We start from the raw sequence: 20080 nt of genomic DNA, 5'->3' as shown, positions 1-20080 counted from the left end.
ACTGCAGTGGCTGAAGGCATCTAATAGATAGACATTCGGCCCAGATGACACCCTGCTCCTTCCCATCTGTAAATGGGAAGCTCTTTTTTTCCTCTTCCCCATCCATGTCCCATGCTTGAAGCCCCACCTCTGGCTCCGGTAGCTCTCCTCTCTCCATGAGAGAATTCTTCTTTTGAGATGCCATTTACAGAACTTAAAAGAAACCAAACTGCTCCTGTGGAGGAAATTCTGCACTTTGTTTTGCACTGGCTCCAGTGGCAGCCCAAAGCATAAACAAGTATCAAAGGACAGTGCTTGGGGCTATTTACATGGGAGGTAAAGCACCAGGAAAAAAGAGACCCTTTGCACCTCTGTGCCTGCTATAGACCTAAGATGGTCAGGTAAACAAGCAGCCCTAGATTTTGAGCAGGTCAGTGGTAGGGGGACAACCCCAAATTGTCCGTTCATGCACTGAAGAACTGCAGCACTGAAAACACTGAAATCAATTCTTGCAAGTATTGACTCGTGTGTGACTGGCAGCTGGGTTTTCCGTACCAGTAGGAGTTATATGAGCGCTGGGCAAATCCTGAGGAATGCACCGCATGAAAGAGGCCTGAAATATCTTCAGCTATGCCCAGGCAACAGGGAGTAGCAGCACGGGGCTGGAAAGATCTCAGTGATATTTGTAGCTGCACCTGCAATGCAGGCGGCTCGGCAGGTCACCCCGTGGTAAGGATGCGATCCCTCACTGTCCTTTCTTCTTTAGGGGACGGATCAAACACTTGGACGTGGTGACACTGCTCCGGCGAATTCAGCCCCCGCTGGGCTTCGGGAAGCTCTGCCCTCACCGGGTGGCTTGCAAAGTAAGGCACGCTGCGGCTCGGGGAAGGCTGCGAGTCACAAGCAGCTAAATACCCCGGCGATGGCATTTGCTAGCTGAGCTTGGGCGCCTGCTGGTCCGCTGCCTGCCGGGCGGGCGCTGCCGGGGGTCCCGGCCGGAGCGGGTCCCGGCGGCAGCGGGTCCCGGCGGGAGCGGCCGCCGGTGCTGCCCCGCCGCGGCGGAGCCGGCAACAGCAAGTGTTTGAACCGTCCCCCCCGGCCGTCCTGCGGCGCTCCCCGGCTCCTCCGGGCGGCGACAACCTGGGCGAGGGCTGGAGGATCACCAACAGGCGGGTGGTCCCCTAGTTAGGGACATCAGCGCATCGCCAGCCCTCTCTCTCTAGCTAGGGGAGAGCATCCTTGGTAACTACAGCTCCCAGACATCGAGCACTGTATCAATCACACGTGTGTTTGCACTAGCAAATGTACGTCCCAAGACAGTTAGGACAGACGGAAATAACAGGGCAAGTAAAAATATCTCTGAGCTTTTCTTTGGACTAAGCAGTGCACCAAAAAGCTAGTTTTATCCGTAATTCTTGCTTAAATAACGGACAGATATTAAACAGCAAGGTGAATGTGGTATTAAAATACAAGAAGGGCAAAGACAGATATTCTGTGAAAATGTCTCACTCATTTGTTTGGTTGTGAGACTCCAGCTACAAAAAAGGACTCTCTAGTGAATAATGACATGTTTATAACCTTTATGCTTCCTTCACTTGAGGTTCTTTGTTCACCTCTCACAAGTCCCAGAGTTTGTATGTGACACTTGTAGTTGTTTTTTATCTCAGTCTCAGAGCAAAATACAAAGCCTGGGGCCTGTACACAGAAATATATGACTGGCCTACTGCCAACCCCTCGCAGACTGCTCTCTAGCAATTGTTTGTCCCAATCTGGTTCAAACCCCTCCATCTACAATTGCAGTGGTAGTGATGGGGGATGACACCCTTTCCTCCAATTTGGTACTGAACCAGGCCTGGTGCATGGAAATGTCAGAAGACAGAGCTCGAGCAAATCAACCTCTTAAAGCATAAGAGTTCAAACCAAGTCCCTGGTGTCTCTCCTCCGGAGACAAGAGTAAGGACGTAAGATCTGGGGGCTCTGCTACATCTGCCTCAGATATATGTTATTGGTCTCACTGAAATTCACCCTGCAGCTGCAACAGGACTCAGCACTCACTCTGTCCTACATGGCTTTACAGAATTCCTGCAGGGCAGACAGTCTCATTTTAAAAGGGAGAGGGGGAATAGTTGAATACAGCAGACTGGCTTTCAGGTTCAGTTAATCCCCTTTCTTCAAGCCTTTTACCTAAAAGAAAGATTCTGGCTCTGTTTATATACATTTGCAACAGGCACGGCTTTAGTGCAGGCGAATTTTCAAATGCCCCATGAGGTATGAAGAAAACAGTTTGCTCCTGATAAGAAAAAAAGGTGTCATTTAGGGTTTGGGTCTGGGACAAATGCCCACTGGCCACTGGGGAAAACGAAGGTTAGAAAGTGATAGCCACATTGAAGAAAACAGTATCTAGCAATGGGAGAGAGGCCGCAGGGCAAACACACCATGCTTGGGACCATCAGTGGATATTTCAAGTACATTTATAATTGTGTAACTAAATCTACAGGCCATGGATGCTCATGTAAAAGGAGTGGAAGGTCTGGAGGGCATCGTGAGGGCTTAAAGAAGAGCGTGCTTCAGTCCATGTGTTGGCAGTATGATTGTTCTCTTTCTTCTCCTTACTCCACAGCGCCTTGTCTCCATGAATATGCCACTGAACAGTGATGGGACTGTCATGTTCAATGCCACCCTTTTTGCATTGGTCAGAACTGCACTGAGGATCAAGACAGAAGGTAAGAAGCTTGCTGACTGCAAGGGTACAAAGGTAGCTGAGCAGTGTTCACACCAAAGTGTGCTGAGCTGGAATACAACAATAAGGATATCTTGTGTAAAATGATCTCAGTTACTCATATGCAGCACATGGTACCAAAAGCAATGTAAAGATGTTTGGGGGAATAATATCTTCTAGGGAGAGAACAGTGTTTCCGGTTACCTAGAAAGCTGGTGCTTACCATGGTATCATCTCAGATTATTGATCATGTTCTTTACAATGGTCTCAAAGTTAAAAGTTTTAGATCAATATCTGCTCAAACAGCAATCAGGGGAAGGAAGAAGGGCAAAGAAGCCTCCCCACGTACAAACTGGTTGCAGAACTGGGCCGCTTTTTGACTGATCTTCCAATCCAAGGGAGGCAAAAAAGCTTGGACTTAAGAATCTCACGTCACTAAAACTCCTCCTGTGCTTCCATTAGCATAAGTTAACATCACATTGTACTGACAGCGGTGATGTAGGCCTAAAGACAAATGAGAAGCAGAGGGCCTGTTAATAGTTTTGCATAGACCAGCGGGTATAGTTGGGGAAAGCAGGCACGGTTTGGGGCTCAGCTTGTCCCCTTTTTTGCACTCTGTCTCCTGCTGAAATAAAAGACATTGGTCCTGAGTCAAAACGTGGCTTCATGTATTAATGAGATAATCTAAAAGAGCATGTAGGTCTGTGATTCACAGCTAAACTCCTCTGCCTCAGGAGTGGCTGCATTATATTTCAGGCATGGGAAAGCAGAGACTAGCAGAACCCTAGCTTACTGTGCCAAGATTATACTGACAGCTGAGAAAAAAAAAGTGATAAAATTAAAAAATTGTATTAAGGCCTTGAATGTTGTGCTAAACAGAATGTGACTGTAGCCAAATAGGGTCTCTTGAGGAAAAAGCCAGCTGCCAGCGAAGTCAGTGAAGTGAAAAGTCATTGCCAGTGAGCTGCTGGGAAACCACCTAAAGCCTCAAACCGCTTGCTTTCTTGCCTTAGAAGGATCTTGTAAGTGGTTAGGGCAGGAGTTTGGAATCAGCCCTCCTGAGTCAGATTTCTGCCTTTGATGCTGCCCACCTGTTTCATCCTCACCAAGTTACTTAGTGTCCCTGTTTTCACTGCATCCTATTAAGAGAGCTACTGCCAGGCAGAGCCCTGTGCAGCACGCTGGGGAGCCTTAATGCTGGGGAGCAACAAGAAAAGCTGCAGGAATAGCACCTTTAGGAGCACAAGATAGTGGTTTCACACACCTAGAGAGAGAAGAGGTCTTCAATTATAGGGGGTTTGAACGTACATAAATCAAGATATTAAATTGAAGGTGAGTCATTTGGGTGGAAATGGGTATCTAGAAGGGAAGAATATAAACTGAATCAGCTTCAATCACTCTCAAAGGGATAGAGTGGCTTGATTAATGCCTCATTTAGCTCAAAGCCCCTTGGAGGAACATATAAAGTCTAAGTTCAGACAGTTAAATAAAGGGCTTATTATAGCCTATGCTGTTCTTCAGATGATAAGCACAAATAACCTGGGACGGTCCTGTGAGTTGGATAGTGAAAGCCTTGCACATGCCTGGAGTGCCCTGTCAGAGCACTGTGGAGACTCTCCAAGGCAGACTCTTTGCACCATGTGAAGAGCTTGATATCTGCTGGAAGGGAGGGACTGCAACTTATAATTCTTGGGAAGTGCTGCAAGCAGGCCCAGGTCTTCAGATTTCTAGGTGCATTTTTACTACCAATTATTTGTGTTCCCCAAGCTGTACTTTCCCATTAACTGTCCTCTATTGTCATCACTTTTAACCTTCACTGGGTCTCAATTAAAATTTGAAGTGTTAGGTGAGATTGTTGGTTTTTGGGATGAAGTAGCACCATGGTTCTGTTGTTTCTGGCTGTTGCAGACTATCAGTCAGTAATGCTGTCACCTTCCTACCCTGAGATGACCATGCATGTTTAGGAAGAAGACCTCTTGCTGTGAGGGGGCTTTAGCAACAGTTGGAGCATCTTTTTGCCCAAAACTTTCCACTATCGAAAAAGCTCTGATATTTTCTTCCTAAGATTGCCATGCCAGACGTGAAATTGCTCCTCTGCAGGGTCTGCTTAATTCCCGTCTCTGATGATTTTCACCCTGCAGGTAACCTGGAGCAAGCCAACGAAGAGCTGAGAGCAATAATTAAGAAAATCTGGAAGCGCACCAGTATGAAGCTGCTGGACCAGGTGGTGCCCCCCGCAGGTGGTGAGTGCAGGATCTTGTCCCGGTCTCTGAATCTGTGTTTTTCCCCACCTGACATGTCCTACTGCACCTCATGATCATCAGGTGGAATATAGGGGACAAGCTTTCTTCTACAAGCTGTTACCTGTATTTCATCAGGCTGAGATCTGTTTTTGCCTGTACTAACATGAATAACATGTTCTTACTGCTGAGAAATCAGGGAAGGAAGAAAGGGTGTATAAATAGCAGTTAGAAACCTTTATTGCTAGATCTTGCCCCAGTTTGATCATAGGCATTTGCTCCCCTGGACATTACCTGGTGCCTGTTGGGTGCAAAGGAAGCAGGCAGAGCTAAGTAGCTCCACAAAGGATGATGTGGACTTTATCCAACTGCATAAGGGCTATGGCCTTACACTCAAGCTAAGGATGCAGCCCCATCTCATAACCCCTTCATTTTTAGCAAAACTACCTTTACTATGGCATATAACTTTTTTTTGTTCACGTAACTGCTTTCTACTATGATACCTGTCAAAGACTTGTGTACCTGGGGACATTCTTTAGCCAGTCTGAACTGGTGTAACAGATTGCTGTGGGTTCCTATGGTCCCTGGGAATTGCCAGGCTTCTGGGCAAATCCTTTGCTAGGCTTCTTGTGACTCCAGTTGCATGGGCATCCAGCATGGCCTTCACTGATCTTCCAGGTGACTCCAAGGATTATAGCACAAAACAGCCCTTCATTTAGTTAATGGTTGCAGCCAGATCCTGAACCTGGCTCAGCCTGCTCTGAAGTCAGTAGACCATGTCTCAGAACACTTCCACTGGGTTTGGAGAAGGAGGGAAGTTACCTGGATAAAAACTTATTGCACATTTTGGCTCATTGACAGTTGGTATTGAGCGAGAATACAGCAATGACTGCATTTCTGGGGACAGGTGATCATTTTGATTTGTTCACACCCAAGCTAGGCACAAGCAGACAGAATTTCAAGACAGAAAAAGGCAAGACCTGGTCTGGGATGGATGGTCAGTCAGATGCTGTTGGTGAACCCAGACTCTGCGTATGTATTACCCCAGGCTATCACAAGACAGAGCAGCATCTGTTGACCCAGACTGGAAGGCTGCTGCTATAGCAAGATCCTATGTGGTTAACCAATAGCAGGGACTGCAAAGGTTAGAGGCACTTGACCGTAAACAACATATATCCAGAGGTGCATAGCTATAAGGGTTCTTTTCCAGCAGAGCCAGTCTACCCAAATGCCATGTGCACCTCTCCTCCTGACTACTTAGAGCAAGCTCTGGCTGTGGAGCAATCCCTTCCTTCAGCCCTGCATCCTGATGCCATAAAAAGCAGAGATGTACTACGGTGCCTAGTGTTGCTGCTATGAATTGCAATGCTCACATTAACAAATACACTTTTTAAAATCAGTTGCTTATTTAATTTAATATTTCTTTTTATACCCCTTTGCAGATGATGAGGTGACCGTCGGGAAGTTCTACGCCACTTTCCTGATCCAGGAATATTTCCGGAAGTTCAAGAAACGTAAAGAACAGGGGCTGGTTGGCAAGCCCTCCCAGCGCAATGCACTCTCCTTGCAGGTGACAAGCGGGCACAGGACAGACAGGGCGGGTACAGTAGAGGCATTTGACCCCACTTCCCTCTTAACCATTCTGGGGGCTGCAATGGGCCATCCTCACTGGAAAGAAGCTTGTAGACCTCTTGAATTACCAAATCAATCCTTTTGGATAAACATGTATGTACCATGGGCCATATCCCTTAGCTCTGGAGGTGGAAGGCACAAGTGGGCTATATCCAGAGTTTATCAATCTGCTGGTAATATTTGAAATTTGGGTTCCTTTCAGAGAACTGGTATAAAGTGTCCAGCAGACATTTGATTATTAACACAGTCATTCTACCCTTTCTGAGGGGAGTTACTATAACAGGGTCAGGGGGAGCGTGTTGCCAGGAGGCAAAAACAGTTAACAAGCAAAAAGCATACCTGGATGCCAAATGGAGCATCAGGCTCTGAGGCCTGGGATCTGTTCACCACTGTGCTACATGTTCACTGGGTGGACTACCAGGCTATGTGAAAGAATGATAAAGCCCCATTGACTGTACAAGCAGTACCACTTATGTCCCTCAAGCATACAGTAAGGAAGAAGGGTGACTCTGGAGTTTCAGCAAGCTAAAAAATGCTGTGATGCAGGCACAGATACAGACTGAGGTCTCGGCATACCTGCAGCTTACCTCCCTGCATGGACTCCCTGGAACAGATTCCAGTCAGTGAGGGGTTTGAGGACTGTCCAGGTTCAGATGCCAGAAGTTTAGCTATTAAATCCATATTTAAGCTGCTGATTAAAAAGAAGAGATTTTCAGAGATGCCAAGGAGAAGGTTCATCTGGAACTGTGGCTGCTCTAGGGCTTCTGGTTGTGGATCTGAGAACCCAAAGTTGAAAGCATGCAGACTTGCTAAGTCAAGCCTGTGGATTTATGTCTATGTCCTGTTGTGATGAAGCCAGGGGACTAGCAACAAACATTCCTGCATTAAATTGCTAAGAGTTTTTCCCTTTCTAAGCTGGAGATGAAAGAACAGAATTTGTTGGTGTTTTTTCTAGGAGCTGGGGATGGTATATTAAGCGAAAGGGCTTTACAGTGCTTAGGAAAAAATAGCATTGCTTTTATTTCTCCTATACCCACTCGGAGATATGAAGCTCTATAGTTTGCTGTTTTGCAGGCTGGTTTGCGCACGCTTCACGACATTGGGCCAGAGATCCGACGAGCAATTTCTGGAGACCTGACAGCTGAAGAAGAGCTAGATAAGGCCATGAAAGAAGCTGTTTCTGCTGCCTCCGAAGATGATATCTTCCGGGTAGGTGCTGAACAAGTTTACAAGCTGAGGCTAGACCAGTAGCTGAGCTCAAAGAATGCTACATTCTCTTTGATGCACTCTGTATTTCAGCTGGGCCCCCCTTCTTGTTTTCTAGACCCTAGAGTGGTGGACTCGGGGTGCCAGGGCCTGAGATCTTTGCACAGTTTTTATCCCATTTTCTTCTTAATGGAAGTTTACCTCATAAAACCTAAATCAAATCAGAATGAGAATGACCAGAGAGTCTGAAGAACAGATCAGTTCAGCCATCCTACAAGTCTGCAGAGTAGCAGCCAGTCATGCTCTGCTGGTTTGTTCACTCCTCCTTTCAGTGGCACAAGTAGCATCCTTCCAAAAAGTACACCAGAACCCGAGAGCTCCTATGGAAGGAGGGAATTTTCTGAGCAAATTACATAGATCTTCTCTTTCTTATTTCATTCCTCTTTCTTGTAATTGTCTTCTCTGGTAATATCTCCTCTCCTTTGGCATTTTCTTCCTTTTCTTACAGAAAGATGTTCTCAGTCCCTTTCATTACTCATCATCTAAACAGTACATAACTAGCTCATTAAATCTTTCTTCATTTGTTCCTCCAGGTGATTAATAGTTTCTGGTGCTCTTCTCAAATTCCTTGTCACGTTTAAATGTTGCTTTGTAACTGCACTGTGAAAACCAGAGAGCAGTTACCTGGTCCTTGCATCCCTACCCTGTCCTGCACTCACAGGATTGGTGGGAGGTGTAGAGACACCTTTGCCTCACCTATGCACCTGGCCAGTCCTCTGAAATATCATTGAAAGCTAAAGCTTTCACAGCCTGCATGTGCCGAGTCTCTCTGACAGAGAAGTCCATGCACTATCCTCTGGCAGAGAGAGCACCAGTACCATCAGGCACACTTTGGTCCTCACATTTCTTTTTCTCAAAACCAGCTAGGCAGGAAACACCAGGGCCCTCGCGCATCCCACTCAAAGAGGAAATAATTTCTGTTTCTCTGACAGAGAGCTGGAGGCTTGTTCGGAAACCATGTCAGCTATTACCAAAGTGATGGCAGGAGTGCATTCCCCCAGACATTCACCACCCAGCGCCCTCTGCACATCAATAAGTCTGGCAACAACCAGGGAGATACTGAGTCTCCATCTCATGAGAAGCTGGTGGACTCCACATTCACTCCCAGCAGCTACTCATCTTCAGGCTCCAATGCCAACATCAACAATGCCAACAACACCGCCCTGTGCCGCTTCCCCAGCCCACCCAGCTACCCCAGCACTGTCAGCACAGTGGAAGGCCATGGGACCCCCTTGTCACCCACCATACGTGTGCAGGAAGTTCCTTGGAAACTACCTTCCAAAAGGTAAGCTTCACAGAGCAGAGAGTAGGTCAAGGGACCAAGGAGAGGAGCATGCATGCGAACACCAGAGCACTGCTGCCTAGCTGAACTCACCCACCAGACATCACCCAGCCTGCAGCCTGGATTGAGCCTTCTGGTTCTCCACTTGTGCCAAAGCCCATGGTGCAACAGATATGCATCAGTTGACCACTGCAAAGAAGCAGCATTGTCACTGACCAACACACTTCATTTCTTCGGGCTTTGTGGTGAAGAAAGCTTTGTAGGAACAAAAAAAGAGCCTTATTTATCCCTCCTTCACCACAAGGAGGTGTTTTATCAACTGCTAACTGAAAGACAAAGGGACTGCAATTCACCTCTGAAGCGCCCAATAGGGAGCTTTGTGGAAGTCTGGTTTTCCATTCAGTGGGTCACATCCCTATTTAGGTCACCAAAGGCGTCCTGTGAGGAGGGAAGCAAGGTTTTCAGAAATGCAATACTGTGCAAAGCAAAGAAAATCCCCTCTTTGGACAGCTTTCAGGCTATCTACACACAGATGACTAATAAAAAATTAGTATCATTTTTATCAGTGGGGGATTTTTTTTCTTAACTACTTCAGTAACAGCAGGAAGGAGCTGGAAATTTTTTTTCAGTGCAGAGAATGGGCAATGTGGAAAGGTGGAGAAATGCTGCCCCAGCAAAGGACAGAATAGGATGATAAAACAGAGGAAATTCAGTGGGTGCAGAATCCAGTGTTTTTTCTATATTGTGTCTTCCTGAGGGAGGCCACATGAGTTGCACAACATGTGTTACAATCTGCCCTCCCCCTTGCTGACTTGTGCTGATGTGACACTGCTAACATGGTATTCTTTTCTCTCCTTGCTTCCTTGGGTACCTTCCTTGAATTAGGACGCATTACTACGAAACACTGGGACGGTACGTGTTCTCCCTCATGCTCTAATGCTCTCTGGGTGTAAGAACCATTGTTTGTCCCATTGAAAGTCCAAATCCTCATTAAAGCTGAATATGAGCTCTTCTTTTTGGTGTCAGTAGGGCTGAGAAAGGGATAATGGTCACCATGATATCTCCAGAAAATACTCCCAACTCAGGATTTTTCTGCCCAGAGGCAGGTAGCGATGCATGGACTGTTTCTAGTTGGTTTCTAGATCTGGGGTTTTTTTAGAGTTTCTAGCTGGGTTGACACATCTAGGCACTCTTTGATCACAGCACAGCGAAGTACACCCTGGCATGTTCATACGAAGAAATCTGTATGGTTTTGGCTAAACACATACTGTTGAATGGGGGGAGCTGCCATGTACTGATTTCTCCCCTCTGCACATTAGGAGTTTTACTTGCCTCCCATCTCAGTGGGAAGGTCACTCCAGCACTGTCCTACAGACGGTCCTATACCGTGCATATGCACATTTCTCCTAGTGCTTTTTGCTCAAATCAGATGATAAAATAATGCTTCCTATCCAGTCCCTGAAAGATGAAAAAAAACCCTGCCACACTGCTCTCGTGCTAGTAACAGACTGACATTGGCTCCAACACCTCCATGTTGGTATCTTGAAGATTCACACTACCTTCAGATTTTACTTTACTCCTCAGAAAACACAAACTCAGAATTAAGTGAAATATGAAGGCTGAGGCGTGAAACAGAGGGACAAGGAGGAGGCAAGCAGCGAATTAAGGGCTGTCACACTTAAGGGTTTGAACAGATCCTACTGAATTCAGTCAGTAGTGAGAAAAAAGGGACCAAAGATGGAAAAGACAGCAAGGAACAAGAGCATGAACAGGAAGCAGAGGGGAGAGATGATGCAGAGTAAGGGATTTGGGAGGCAGGCACCATACACCCCAGAACTGAGAGGGTTACTGTTAGTGTCTAGGAGGCTTCTCTGAAATTCATAACCAAGGCTTTTGCAATGAGGGGAAAAAGCTGTATTTCCAAGAGCCCATCTCAGATTTTACTTCAGGTTCAGTAAGGTGTATCTTTGGAAATGTGGTCAGTGCGATGTGCACATTTATAGAGTACATGTAGTCACAAATGACAATAATATGTTTACAGTATTGTTCAGTATTGATTTAAGAAACTCTTCCTCTGAAAGAGGACACAGACAAAGGTTGTTGCTTTGTGTTTGTGAACTCTAAAGCTCTGCTCTGTCATTGATTTTTCTATGATAGCTCTTCAACATTATAATAAACTGAGACAGATGGAGCCTGTCATTCTTGTCTTTATAACAGGTTGACTTTACCATCTCCATATCTTGACTTGTCTTTTTTGCTCATTAGCTCCAGTTCCAGAGACAGCCAGCTGGCAATTGTTTGCCAAGAGGAAGTGTCTCAGGATGAGACTTATGATGAAAATTTGAATGAAGACATTGAGTACTGTAGTGAACCAAGTCTGCTCTCTACTGAAATGTGAGCTTTGCAGCTTTAGTCAAGGTGTTTGGGTGGTTCTTTAATTAAGGGGGAGAAGTGGGAAGAGGTGACATTTTTCTACAAAAAAATCCAGTTTATGGGATAAGGCCAGAAGACTTTAGTCAGACAACTCAAATATCAGAAAATAATTTTTTAAAAATGCAGTTCGGCCCTGAGATGTAACATTGAAAAGGATATCTTTTGACTAGGATTTTCCTTCTCCTCTGAATGAGACATCTGTAGCTGCAGGGCCTCCCTCTCCCCGCCCCCATTCGCTTTTACCATCTGATGTTCCCAGATCACATCTTTAGAGCACTCTCTGTCTTATGGTCTGTCCTACTGCTCCTGGACCAGTTACAGCTCAAAGTTAGCTCACTACTGCATCCATTTGATAGCATGATCTTCCTGGCTTCCCTGCTGGAAAAGGGGTTATTCTGTCCAATAGCAGTTGCTCTTCTAAAATCCCTCTGTTCTCCTTTCCAGGCTTGCATACCAAGATGATGAAAACAGACAACTTACTCCACCAGAAACCAACAAAGGAGAGGACACCCGGCACTCTCCGAAGAAAGGGTTTCTGTGCTCCTCAGCACTAGGTAACACCCCAGCATGACACACGGGCTGTGTTCTCCTCTGCCTCGACTCAGTTCTCACATCTTGCTGGAGGAATCCCAGCGTGTGTGGGCATGGGTGTTGCTGTTTGCTGCATTTAGCTCGTGAGACCAGGAATCCCACGGCGTGCATATGATCCTGATCACGCATGTGACTCTATGGACTTTATCCTCAGGCAGTAGATAAATCCGTGGCTGTTTGGATAGTCCATGTGATCTGTTTGATTAAGCCCACCTGTGAATTAGGGCAGTTTATTAGAGCACTGTAGACTCTCCAAACAATCACCAGGGAGTCACCAAATGGGCTAACCTTGAGTATATGGTGTTCTGTTCTATGTGTATTCAATGGAGAGAAAGGAGAGGTTGTCTCTCTTGTCCGCCACACATCAAACAGTGACTTTCAGATTAGGTTAATACAATAAAAATTTGCTTTCTTCTCTAATTGTACCTGGAGATTTTCAAGTGCTTGAACATGCACACTATGCCCAGGTGAAATCTATGAATCACAAGATTTCATGAAAGTATCAGGACAAATGTGACACTTTGGAAGAAAAAGAGCTCTTTCGTGTAGATATTTTTCAGCCTTTTTCTTGAGTACTGGTGTGGAGAAAAAGGACATTTGGGGGAGAAACTAAAAAGAATTCTGAATATAAAATATATTCTTACAAAATAAAAGTGACAGACTAAGTAGTGTAATGTTTAAGGTGAGGCTACTAAGACTTCACTCAAATCCTTCAGGATGCTTGTAGAATTGAGTATTTTAAAACTGTTTACTTTATTTCAAAATTTTAAATACTAAGCAATGGCAATTCCTATATCTATCTGTAAGGCCAAATTTGCATTCAGTCCTTGATACAATTCATTAACTACATTCCAGTGAATATTTATACAGTGATGTCATACTCATTTTACTAGGGTTTTTTTTCTCTAGAAAGAGGAATAACTTTTAATCTGTATTGTAGCATTCATTCTCTGGGTTATAGCACATGTTTTCTCCAATCCCCGAGAGGGCCTTTTTCAATAAATCAATATTATAAATACTTACTATTTTCAGAATTCTAATTTTCTTTCCTTCTTTAGAAAAATGTCAACAGGATCAAGAAGTCCACAAAATACTTCAGTGTGCCATGCCACTCTATCTTTAATACTGGATTTATTTGTCATTCTTCAGAAGTAAAGCCTGTGCACTTGTTCACAAACATACTTGGCAGTACTTTTAAATTCCTGCATAGGGACTACCTCTCACATATTTACAGAAGTAAAGTTTAATTTTATAGCAAGTAAAAAATGCAACTGTTTCAATAGTTCCTCTTAAAATCTTTTTTTTTTTCAAGGGGAAAAAAAGCTTTTTTTCTCTTCCCTTCTTTCCAAATTTTGAAAATGCTTCATATGTATATAAGCAGCCTTCCACTCACCAGTGAATTCAACCCCATTGATTAATTCACTTCCACTTGACCTTGTTATAGACGCAGCATCATAAACTGTGGTATGTCTGGCAGCTAAGGGATACAGATCACATGAAAGCAGGAGGCCAATGTCACCTGAACAGCCTGATGTCCCCTCCTGCACTTTGTATACAGCCAGGCACAGCACCAGAGCCTCAGCTGCCATCATCAGTCCTGCTGAGGGCTTTACCTGAACCAGAGAGGTTTGACAACACTTCCACTGCTTAGGAGGGAAATCAGCTGCATGGTATCTACTAGGACAGTATTTTAAAAGAGGAAAAATAAAAATCATCATCCAGAATTTTATCTTGCAGCTTGCTTGGAAGGTGTGCTGGTTGGTCCATGATGCTTGACTGATTTTTGTAAATACGAATGCTTTGGAAAGGGCAAGGTTTTGAGGGAAAGTGGACAGAGCCTAAAATGTAGGTCTTTGCTGAATCTCCAATGGAACTGCGCTAAAAGAAATTGAAATCAGATTAACTGTACTATAGTATGAGTGATGGACACAGTTGTGTGTGATTGCTATTTCAGGTCGAAGGGCGTCTTTTCACTTAGAGTGCCTGAAAAGACAGAAGAACCAGGGCGTAGACGTCTCACAGAAGACAGTTCTGCCTTTTCATCTGGTACATCATCAGGTAAGCATGAATAACCACAAAGGGCCCAGCAATGTAACTGAGACGCTATCATCTGCAGCACTCCCCCACTGTATGCCAACCAACTTTTTAAAAACCGTTTGGGATAGTTTCTGACCCATATCCAAGGTCCAACTTTTAGACACCTTATTTGCCATTACGCTCATTCCTGCCTTCAGGATTTTTATCATTCCCAGAAGAATGTTACAGGAACATCTCATTTGGATGGTAGTATGCATATGAATAAAATGTGCAGGATCTACTTTTATAAGGTAACCAGTAACTACAATTAATAATTTTAAAACATAAACTGATTACAGGTAATTAATCAGCTTCTTAAGCCCTTTGTCACTGCATCCAGCAGCCTAGCAAATATATGCTTAGGCACGTACCTAGATGATTAGCCAGCTGTCATAGTCCAAAGTAGATTTGTGTCTTTTAGTTTGATGATGCCCACTTCTTGTCACCATAAAAGAAACAGGTGCAGATGGTAGTGTCAGCCGTGCAAGTGAGGCATCCTGCTCTGTGAAATTCCCCAGGGCAGAGCAGAACAGCGTTACCACCTCATTAGGCTACCACAGGGGGAGAAAATGCTATGCAGCAGGGGCAAGAGGAGTGAGAAATGAAGCGCACCTGAGGCTCCCTGGCTTTTCTCACCTCCACTCCCAGCCAGTTATCCTTTAAGGATCAAGCTCCAGAAAGCAGTGGTCTGCAGAGAGTTACAGCTGTGGCTGGGACAATCAGAAAATGTGTTGGCGCTGGGAGGGGTGGGCAGGAAACAGCTTCCCACCTTCCCCTCAGCAGCAACAGCCCTCCTGAGAGTTCCTGCCCTCCCACAGCAGGCAGGCAGAGGGGACACATGCCTCCCACTCCCTCAGCCCACCCAGCTGGCAGAATCACCTCCCTCCAACCTGCACAAAGAGGATGGAGCTACTTCACCCTTCCTCATCCCGTCATGCAGCTCCAAACCTAGAGCGATGGGGCTCTGCCCACCCCAGTGTCACTCAGCCAGACTGAAGGGTTACCCTGAAACAGGCATCTGGCCTCCAGCTGACAACACCCAGCAGTGTTCATATGTTAACAAAAATGTTAGCCTACAGCAGTGCTTAAAACAAGAACATAAAGGTTGCCTCTGCAAAGTGCAGTGCAATGGATTCGGCTGCTCATGAATGCTTGAAGGGGTATTCTTGTGAAATACTCATACATCATGATATGTAAATATATGCAGATGAAACTCAAAGCAATCCCTAAGAGCATCTTTCAACCTCCTCAGTACCTTACATTTTGGATAAAACATCTTGTATATGTTTCTGCCAACAAGCTGAAAAACTGGTTCAGTCGTCCTGCCTGACAGATCTAGGGCTCTCCTTGAAGCCCCAGCAGTTTAAGGGATGTGCTGAGACCATCATAGCCTGCAGGCCATGACTTACAGATGAATTTTTAAGGGCTTGCTTCCTCACTGAAATTTGGTAGGAGTCTAACATCTAATTCCTGAGAAAAATCTTGGTGAAGCTTGTAGGTGACTAATAATTGATTCTTTTGTTCATCTGTCACTGAAATCATCAACACAGCATTGATCTCTGTTCCCAAGGATTTCAGTGGTAGATGGACTAAGCTTCACTTAACTATAGATACCTCAAACTTAGCTGTCTAGTTTAAACCGCTCTGTTCAGTCTCACTGTGGCCAGCAGAGGGAAAAAGCATTTCCAAAGGGCAAGTATAAGTCTTGTCTAAGTCTTGTCTTCCAGACAGCATTTTTAGGCAGATATCCAAAAGAGGCAGGAGGCTTGCTGGTGTCTTTCTACACAGTTAGCTTACACTAAACACACAGCCTTCAGATAGGTGAAGCTGGCTGAGACTAACCCCAATCTGAACAAGAGGATTCTCTGCAACAGAGTCCACATGCTTTTCTATTTTCTATGCATTTATTTATTTGCTCGTACTAGGCAGTAGTGAACTCTGTGAGATGAGCTTATGACTCTGGCAGCATCGCTTATGGAACAAGGCAGCAGTCACCATAAATAAGGCATCAGATCAGCTCTATGCAACAAGGCGCTTCTTGAGAAATGTGTTATAAAAGGAAGCTGGATGACTCAGAGTTTGTGTACATGATTACAGGAAGGACAGGAAGGCTCAAAGTATAATCATCAGCTATTGATCCTTCCACCAACAGCAGATGCCTTAAAATCCAGTGGTGGGTTTATAGTTGTTGCCAACTGCAGATACATCTAAAATTCACATCTGGTATCTGTTCAGGTTCCACAGTAGATACTTGGAGAAAACACAGCAATTGGCAGTAAAAACTAGCAGTATGGGTGGTGGGAAAATGAATTGCTGTCTCACCCACTGGAGAAGAGGTGGTGTTTCTGGCAAGGCTGTGGGGAGTGGGGCTGCATCCCTCCTGTCAGTGCAGTGGCTCCAAGGCTGAAGAACTGCAGCCATGAGAATTTTCGGTCCGGTGCTTGGCGCTAGCACAGGATACGCCATTTAAAGGGAAGCTTTCAGAATTAGTTCGCAGGAAACATCCAAACCGTTCCAGCAGCTGGCTGCTGTTTTCACAAGCCTCGTGACCCTCCAGGCCTTTCTCGGGTAGTTTCTCCAGAACCTCCTCCTTCCAGCCCTGCTGCTAAGAGCAGGCTCTCACTTGTTTTGTTTCTCTTCTGTCCACAGGCATTAGCAGTGGCTGGCCTGAGTCCCCTGCTCCAGCGAAGCCATTCCCCCACCATGTTCTCTCGGCTGTGTGCTACGCCCCCCGCTACACCCTGCAGCCGTGGCTGGCCGCAACAGACCATCCCGACTCTGCGCCTCGATGGGGCAGAGTCCAGTGAGAAGCTCAACAGCAGCTTCCCATCAGTACACTGCAGCTCTCGGTACGCTGACAACACCAGCTGCAGCAGCCCGAGGAGAGCCAGGCCAGTCTCCCTCACTGTCCCGAGCCAGACCGGAGGGAGCAGCAGGCAGTTTCACGGCAGCGCTGGCAGCCTAGTCGAAGCGGTAAGACTGCAGAGTCACGAAGGACACGAGCAGTGTCAAGGCCAACTAGAAACGCGGCCCTTGGAAGAGCAGGGCAACAGATACTTTGCTGCCCGTGATGCCAACAGTAGGAGAGCCCATCTCCAAACAGGGGTTAGCGGCATGAATGGGAGAAGGACCGCTGGGGAAAACGCAGTGGTGAAGAAGGTTGTGATGGGGTGAAATAGGGTTGATGATGCAGCTTACTAACATATGTCTCTGTCTCTGGTTCCCTACCTGCTTTTGAAGGTCTTGATTTCGGAAGGACTGATGCAGTTTGCTCAAGATCCAAAGTTCATTGAGGTCACAACCCAGGAGCTCGCAGACGCCTGTGACATGACGATAGAAGAGATGGAAAATGCAGCAGACAACATTCTCAATGGTAACAGCAAGCAGAGCCCCAATGGCAACCTCTTGCCTTTTGTTAACTGCAGGGACCCAGGGCAGGACAGTGCAGGAGAGGAAGAGGAAGAGGTGCAGAACCCGGATTGTAGAAAAAGTCAGGAGGAGCTCAAGGACAGCAGGATTTATATCAGCAGCCTGTAGTTGCCAGGGCTGGAAGCGATGCTGGTTTTTTATTTGTTTCAATGTTCCTAATGGGTTTGTTTCAGAAGTGCCTCACTGTTCTCGTGACCTGGAGTAACCGGAACAGCGTTCTTCATTCATTTCTGTTGGGACGAGTCGCAGAGTTGGGTGGTGTAAGAAAGCTTTTCAGGAGCGGATATAACCCCAGCACGTGTCCATGAAGGAAGAGTGAGGAGGAGGAGGAGGAGGAAGAGGAGGAGAGCCAGCTCCCTCTTTTTTTCAGTCCCTGCACAAGGAACAACGACTGCCTCCCGAGCGCGAAGGAGAACCTCAGCTTCCTGTGGATGGCCCTAGCCAAAAGGACCCTGCGTCAAACGGGTGTCTTTCAACTTTGCTTGTAAAAATCATTTTGCACATATTCTGTATGAGCCTCACCGTCTCCATAAAGCCAAGGCCCTTTGATTCGGAAGGAGAGGAGGACCACTTCTGCTGTGGATTCCCGTACCGCGAAGGGGAGGAGGAAGCAGAAGAGGCCCGAGGCCGCCCAAGGGGCAGGTGGCAACGCCGCCCAACCCTGCCGAGACTCCCAGGCAGCGGTCTCTGCCAACCAATCCGAGCTCAGGCAGTCTCCTGCCGACCAATCAGAGCTCAGACAGCCAGCCGTGCCAGCCAGTGGGAGAGCGGGGAGCACGCTCCGCGGCGGGGCTGAGCCGACCTGCCCCGCACTTGCTGAGGTGGTGGTGGTGGGCTTGTGTAGATCTCTCCTTTTTTTGCAGTTTGATATTTTCTTGAAAGCATGTTGCGGTTTTTATTTTGACTTTTTTTTTTTTTTTTGGAGGGAGAAGGGAGTGTTTACAATGTTTTGTAATCACCTACCTTTTTGTTTTGGTTTATTTTCACCTTTGCAAATGTTAAATTGGTTTGATCATGTTGTATTATTTAAGCTGGGTTTTTTCTCCATTGAAATTTGGTAGAAGTATAACGATAGACGAGTTTTACCAACCATTATGTACACCAAGAATTTGTAATTTTATTTGCTAGTAATTGAAACCTCCTTTTTTTGTTGTTGTTTTATAATTTAAAGATAGTAGGCAATGCACTTGATATAGTCTTGCACATTTGAGTGATTGATTTGGGTTCTTTTTAGTGCTAAGTATATCTGTGAGTGTGGGAGCAATACAGGGCGAGCGTGAGTGCGCGTGCATGTGTGTGTAAGTGCATGCAGTTCTCCACATCCTGGTTTGAGCTGCAGGAGATCTGTATCTGGGGCCATTTGAATGCAAAAACAAACCACTGTCTCTGCTTTTGAAAAGGGAATCAGTAACTCTTTGCATTTTCTGTTCCACAAGATATGCAAAAACAATGCAATAATATTAATTTTAAAATACAGTTGTAAGTTGTGTTGGCATTAAAACTGTATAGAAAAAAATTGTGGGGGTGGGGGTGGGGAACAAAAAAAACAGAAGGCGTTACGCTTCGATATATTCCGTGTGATGTTTTACTGCATTGATAATGTTTCTGCTGAAGAAACCGTTATACTTGAATTCAGGTCAGTTTCAGTATTTTTCAAATATTTTTTTAAAATGAATTGCAATTGTGCCAAGCAAAGATAATGAATTGAATTAAGTTTGTTTAAAAAAAAAAAGAAAAAAAAGAATCACTTCTTGTATATTTTGCTGCATGTCAAGTGAATCATTTCGTATTTGGAATGTGCCAAGCTTTACCTTTGAACTTTTAAGTGCTTTTCTACGTGTGGTTGGGGAAAGGGGTACTATTTTTTTCCTTTTTTAATTTGTACAATGAACAAAGTGTACCTGGTGTAAGTAACTATTCTGCAATCCACTGACAGGTTGAACGTTACTGATTTTGCATATCTTGTGTTCATTTTCCTTCTTCCTCACTCCCTTTAAACATGCACGATGACTATTGGTAGAGAATCTTTCTTCCCGAGATCGGGACATTTTATTCAGGCTTTGTTCTCTTTCCTTTCGCTCAGTTTCTCTAAAGGTCTTGTCCCACTCTAGGGTAGCAAGACCCACAAGCCCATTTGGCAGATCCATCCTATGTATTCAGCTGGCACCAGCAATTCAAGGAGCGGGGAAATAAAAATATGCTTTCAAATTTCTTTCATTAAATAGATGACCCTGATCAATTATGATAGGATCCTGGGATAAGCAAATGCAAGAGGCAGAATCGTTAGCAAAGTAAAATAACCTAACTCTGGTCTGGACTGAAAGCAGAGGATAAGTGAGGGAGAGAGCCTTGCTTAGGAGAATTGCTGCAGTCTGGTCAAGATGCACATGTTAAGTGACTTTTTTTGTGTTCTTATGCATGGTCTTGTTCCTC

General features: G+C 45.4%; 1 protein-coding gene across 1 annotated transcript in view; it reads left to right on the top strand.

Annotated features, from left to right (window-relative positions):
• The window catches only part of CACNA1C (calcium voltage-gated channel subunit alpha1 C), a 488252-nt gene extending 468595 nt beyond the window's left edge, over nucleotides 1-19657 (top strand). Inside the window, exons 39-50 of the mRNA XM_075115730.1 lie at nucleotides 746-842; nucleotides 2600-2702; nucleotides 4840-4941; nucleotides 6381-6508; nucleotides 7645-7779; nucleotides 8769-9121; nucleotides 10004-10030; nucleotides 11384-11512; nucleotides 11996-12105; nucleotides 14097-14200; nucleotides 16868-17191; nucleotides 17459-19657. Coding sequence (XP_074971831.1) covers nucleotides 746-842; nucleotides 2600-2702; nucleotides 4840-4941; nucleotides 6381-6508; nucleotides 7645-7779; nucleotides 8769-9121; nucleotides 10004-10030; nucleotides 11384-11512; nucleotides 11996-12105; nucleotides 14097-14200; nucleotides 16868-17191; nucleotides 17459-17755 — 1909 coding nt within the window. The 3' untranslated portion in view covers nucleotides 17756-19657. The remainder of the gene's footprint in view (nucleotides 1-745; nucleotides 843-2599; nucleotides 2703-4839; nucleotides 4942-6380; nucleotides 6509-7644; nucleotides 7780-8768; nucleotides 9122-10003; nucleotides 10031-11383; nucleotides 11513-11995; nucleotides 12106-14096; nucleotides 14201-16867; nucleotides 17192-17458) is intronic.
• The last annotated feature ends 423 nt before the right edge of the window (nucleotides 19658-20080 follow it).

The sequence above is a fragment of the Phalacrocorax aristotelis genome, chromosome 1 (genome assembly GCF_949628215.1).
Source record: "Phalacrocorax aristotelis chromosome 1, bGulAri2.1, whole genome shotgun sequence".
Lineage (NCBI taxonomy): Eukaryota > Metazoa > Chordata > Aves > Suliformes > Phalacrocoracidae > Phalacrocorax > Phalacrocorax aristotelis.
The sequence above is the reverse complement of the archived record's forward strand: the minus strand, read 5'-3'. Positions and strand labels throughout refer to the sequence as shown.